Here is a 5,739-nt window from a genome sequence, read left to right on the forward strand (position 1 = left end):
ATTACGCCGGATCTGGGTCAGCGCCGCCACACGCTCGCGTCATGATACTGTCGTGAACGCGCATCCACAAGTGACCCAGTAGAGACGAAAATGTGAAATAAAATTCCTTAATGATACCAGAATTTCAGTACACTTAAAATGACATGATGTTACACACTCTTGTACAGTAGGTGGCGGTATGCACCTAAAAGTTGTTTGCAATCCGCCATTAACTAAGAGAAGAAGAAGAAGAAAATGTGAAATAAAGTCGTTATTTTTGTTTTCTTTGCGCAAAAAAGTATTCTTTTTCATTTTTGGGTGAACTAACCCTTTAAGTTGATTGAAAGTGACAGTACAGATATTTATAATGTTATAATATATACATAGTTTGTGTAAAAGCATCTCCTAAACGAATAGAAGCCAATAATTATCGAAAAAAAAAGGGGGACGCATACAAAGGGTAAGTGGGCCGTGTGGGTGGGCCGGGTCCCTGGCCTGGGCTGCACTACACGTCTCACCTTTTTAATGCATCACAAATTAGCTGAGACATATACACATCTATACATTAAAAAACATATGTAAATAAATAAATAACAGACATCTGAGACAAGCGTGGCATGCAGGTAGTGGCCATGGATGGCTGGTGTTTTGGGGGATGGGGGGAGAGCTTTGGGCCCTGTTGCCCCGCAGCATCTTTCCAAGGCACTCCCGCTGTGGCGTGACATGGGCTTGGGATTAAGCTATGATATGTTGTTGCGACAGAGGGATCAGGGACAGCCCTAATAATTTATTAAATATTTATTAATATATAATTTATTACTATTATTAATAATATCATTACTATTACTTGCATCATTCACTGTCCTCCACCCTTTCCTAATCTTAATGAAATCCTTATTATTATTATTATTGTTGTTGTTATAGTTATCTTTGTCATCATTATTGCTTACAATACTTGTTGTCTCCACTGGTCTTGTCATATTTTTTTATTTTATTTTTTTTCTTCCTTCATTTTTTGTTATACTTGTTATATCTGTTATAAATCTTTTAGATACTCAGTGATTTGTATGCTTCCTACCACACACTTACATACAATGACATGCACACACACACACACACACACACATGCTCACAATCACAAGAATACATATACAGGAGTTATCAGAATGATCTTGAAATGTTAGCTATCTGGATATATGTTTGTTTGTCCAAGTGATTCTGTATTTGGCACTTGTAAATATTGTCACATTCCTTACTTACATAATAATTAAAAAAAAATAAAATAATAATAATTATCGAAAACAACTGTACAAAACCGTGTCCTGCTGTTTTAAAGGAGCCTTGTTGCTACAGACAGAGGCAGATCTGTGTTGACCCTTCTCTAGTTCACATGGAGATGGTGTGCAGCAAAGAAATGCACAAGGGCCCCTGCTAATTATTGTGTTTTTGTACGTATTGTGTTTGTTGTTTGAGCCCTCTCTCTGTCTTCTCCAGGCCTGACCATCTTAACAGTCATGTGCGACAGGTGCACTCCACAGAGAGACCCTTCAAATGTCCGGTAATCATACTCTTCTAGTTTCTCTGTAAACTCCCCCCAGTTTTCTTTCTCATTTATCATTAATGCTAGTTTTTCCTGCATGCTCTGTCTGATTTGATGTGTCATTGATTACCATTGGGAATAATTTGACCTTATAAACCAAGGCAAAGCATTGATAACAATCATTTAGACGTTAAAGCTCAAATATTAAACATTTCTGTTGAAAAATGCATGCATGTAAATGCTTTTTCCAACTTTTTTATTTTTATTATCCATTTTTATTAGCTTTGTGGCCATCTGCTTGAAATTATACTTTAGCAAATATACATGATTAAAAATTGCAGCCTTTATTGGAAAAAAAGACCAACATTTTTTAATATTAATGCTTTTGCTATAGTATACATACACCTGCCAAACGTTTGAGGTAAGGTAATTTTTAATTAAACTTATTTAATTACTTTTTTTTTTACTTTTATTCAGCATGGATACATTAACTTTTCATTCATCACAGAATAATAATAAATGTTTTTTGAGCATCAAATCAGCATATTAGAATGATTTCTGAAGGATCGTGTGACACTGAAGGCTGGAGTAATGATGCTGAAAATTCAGCTTTGCCACCACAGGAATAAATTACATTTTCAAATATATTAAAACTGTTATTGTAAATAGTAATAGTAATATTTCACAGTCTTACTATTTGTAGTGTATTTTTGATCAAATATAAATGCAGCCTTGATAAGTATAAGAAACTTCTTTCAAAAACAATAAAAAATCTTACCAACCCCAAAGCTTTGAACAGTAGTCTATGTGTTTTACTTTGTCTTTACGGACCCATGTATGACTAATATTATTTTCTATGATAATCAAATGCATAATACTACTACAGTCAATACCTAGAATATAGTCCTGAATATTCTTGTAAATCATTCTGCATTGTGTGTTTTGGCTCTTTATTAAACCTTTCTTGTATGTGCTTTTGTGGTCATATGTGTGGGGATGTACGTGTATGTGGGCTGCAGCCATATGTGTGAGACGAGGATGAGTCATGATGAAGGCAGATCGGAATAGAAAGAGAGTGTTTGATGAACCGTGTTGTTTGTTTGTGCAGACATGCGAATCCGCATTCGCTACGAAAGACCGCTTGCGAGCTCATATGATCAGACACGAGGACAAGGTTCCCTGCCACATCTGTGGCAAACTTCTCTCCCCTGCTTACATCACAGATCACATGAGGGTCCATAACCAATCACAGCATCACGTCTGTCACCTCTGCAACCGCAGTGAGTATCATTGAGTATTTCATTTGTGCTTTGAAAAGCATAACTATTCTTTTGATCATCTTTTACCCTTTTTTAATCTATTTACCAAGGCTGCATTTATTTGATCAGTTAGTTTATCAGTTTAGTAAAAATGGTAATAATGTGAAATATTATAACAATTTAAAATAACTGTTTTCTGTTTAAATATATTGTAAAGTGTAATTTATTCCTGTGATGCAAAGCTGAATTTTCAGCATCATTACTCCAGTCTTCAGTGTCACATGATCCTTCAGAAATCATTCTAATATGCTGATTTGCTGCTCAAGAAACATTTATTATTGAAAGCAATATTGCAAACAGTTGTACTTTATTATATATGTGTATGTGTGTGTGTGTGTGTGTGTGTTTCTTTGATATTTTTGTGGAAACTAATGCATTTTGATCAATTTATTGTTTCCTAGTGAAAGAAAGAAAGAAAGAAAAAAACATCTTACTAAACACAAATTTTGAACAGCAGTGTAAACAGATATCAGAAGTAAGATAAAAATTCAACAACAGCTCTGACGAATATGGCAAATAATTTGTTAGAATTATTTTAATTCAAACCAATCATTTTAGTGAGTCCTTTCAAATGAATCACTAAAGAAATGACTAAATAAAAATTAGAATTGGATTATTCTCGTTGTGCTATGTTTTTGCATGCAGCCAGTGACATCTCAAAAACCCATGTCGACTATTTATTGTCTCACCTCATCACATTTATTTCAGACTATAACTTATGTTAATTAATTATTAATCTTTTACTATGTATCTGTAGACTGAGCACCATCACTGAATAATGGTAAAGGAAACATTGCTATGTTTTCATTTTACTTCTTACTCTTTCAGGATGATTCCATTTACAAACAAATTATTCTAATGAGCTGATTCTTTTTAGTAAATCTAAAACATACCCTGCAACCACTGTAGTCCCAAATCACTTTTAAAAAATAATATAAAAGATTCACAAATTTTCAATTCCATATCATGGGATTTTAAACAAATAACAGTTGATCTGCATATTTTGGGACCTGTTGTCAAGTTTTAAATTGAGGATTTTACTAATGTATCACGTTAGAAAGTTCCCTGAATAATTTAAAGGCACTAAGAAAGTGACAAGAAAACAATAAGGCTTTTCATAAAAATCATTCTTTTTCGTCATAGGTTTCACCACACTGACATACCTGCGTGTCCACGCTCAGAAGCACCATGGGCAAGAGTGGAAGGACAGTGGGGTCGGCCGTGGCTCAGGCCCAGGCGGGGTGCTGTTATGCCAGCTGTGCGGGGTACAGTGCAAGACACCCACACAGTTGCAGGGTCACATGGCAACGCACGCAAACCAGATGGACCCCAGTGTTCCTTGCCCCATCAGCATCAGCAGCAGCAGCAGTTCAGTGGCGACCGTGGGCATAGCCACTCCTGTTTCCAGCCCTCCAGTCACAGTTGGGCTGCTGGTGACTGACTGCTCCAGCATTGCTCCTCAGAGCCACAGCTAGCCAACAGCACAGCACAAGGAGGGAGGGAGGGATGGAAGAAGCGGGGGTAATGGGTGGGAGGGGTGAGAAATCTAAGAGGATGGGCCCAACCTGGACAGGTATATCAGATATTCACAACATATTTACGACGGTTTCGCTGCCACAGAATTGAATGCCACAGAGATTTTAATTTGGCCATCAACTGGCTTAATTAAATTAATCAATTCAGTGGTTCATTTGTATTGTCATTCAGAAATGTTATATCGGAAATCCCCATTTTACATAAACTACCATTAAAAAAATTGAAGTTTGTAAGATTTATGACTGTTTTGGAAAGAACTCTCTTATGTTCACCAAGGATGCATTTATATGATTAAAATATTGTAATTGTGAAATATTAATACAGTTAACAATAATATATTTTATTTTGATATGCTTTAGAATTTGATTTATTTTTGTTATGGTTATTATTATTATCAATGGTAAAAACAGTTCCGCTTAATATTTTTGTGGAATCCGTAATGCATTATTATTTCAGGATTCTTTGGTGATTAGAAGGTTCTTTTTTGAACTCGAAAGCACTTTTTTGCATTAGAAATAATTTGTAACATTATAAATATCTTTACTCTCACTTTTGATCAACTTAATGCATCCTTGCTGAATAAAATTATTCATTTCTTTCAGAAAAAAAAAACTTACTGATCCCATTTAAATGGTAGAGTACCTTAAAATATTTTATATGTTTATAAAAAAATATAGTGAAATTTGTTGTATAGGTAAACATTACTGCTCGATCAGTTTTATTTTACTGGTGCATTTAAATGAGAATTATTAAAGATATTTTTTCCTTATCTTTCATTTAGAAACTGTAAAAACATGCTCTTGATTTCTTAACAGTATTTTACTTTTTGCGTTCACTATTGTAAACTACTATTGTAAACTACTTGATAACAAATTTAAATATACAGATACACACAGAAGTATACATATATACAGTGCCTTGCGAATATATTCATACCCCTTCGTTTTTTCACATTTTGTTTTGTTGCTGCCTTATGTTAAACTGCCTTAAATTAGTTTTTTTCCACAACAATCTACACTCCATACACCATAATTGTCAAGCAAAAAAACAGGTTTTTAATATCTTTGCAAATTTATTAAAAATAAAAAACTAAAATGATTCCATTGCATAAGTATCTGAGACAGTTGAAATTTAGCTCAGGAGCATTCATTTTGCTTGTAGATGTTACTACACTTCGAGTGAAGTTAACCTGTGGCAAATTCAATTGAATGGGTATGATTTGGAAAGGCACACACATCTTAATAAAAGGTCTAACAGCTGATAATGCATATCAGAGCAAAAACCAAGCCCTGAGGTCAAAAGAACTGTCTGTAGAGCTCAGAAACAGGTTTGTGTCAAGCCACACATCTGTGGAAGAGTTCAGAA

General features: G+C 34.6%; 1 protein-coding gene across 1 annotated transcript in view; it reads left to right on the forward strand.

Annotated features, from left to right (window-relative positions):
• Positions 1 to 5,739, forward strand: part of LOC107684650 (vascular endothelial zinc finger 1-like) — a 17,247-nt gene that overhangs the window by 6,561 nt on the left and 4,947 nt on the right. The window contains exons 5-7 of the mRNA XM_016480957.1: positions 1,474 to 1,537; positions 2,628 to 2,799; positions 3,982 to 4,411. Of these exons, the coding sequence (XP_016336443.1) occupies positions 1,474 to 1,537; positions 2,628 to 2,799; positions 3,982 to 4,313 (568 nt within the window). The 3' untranslated portion in view covers positions 4,314 to 4,411. The remainder of the gene's footprint in view (positions 1 to 1,473; positions 1,538 to 2,627; positions 2,800 to 3,981; positions 4,412 to 5,739) is intronic.

The sequence above is a fragment of the Sinocyclocheilus anshuiensis genome, unplaced genomic scaffold (assembly GCF_001515605.1).
Source record: "Sinocyclocheilus anshuiensis isolate Anshui unplaced genomic scaffold, SAMN03320099.WGS_v1.1 scaffold573, whole genome shotgun sequence".
NCBI lineage: Eukaryota > Metazoa > Chordata > Actinopteri > Cypriniformes > Cyprinidae > Sinocyclocheilus > Sinocyclocheilus anshuiensis.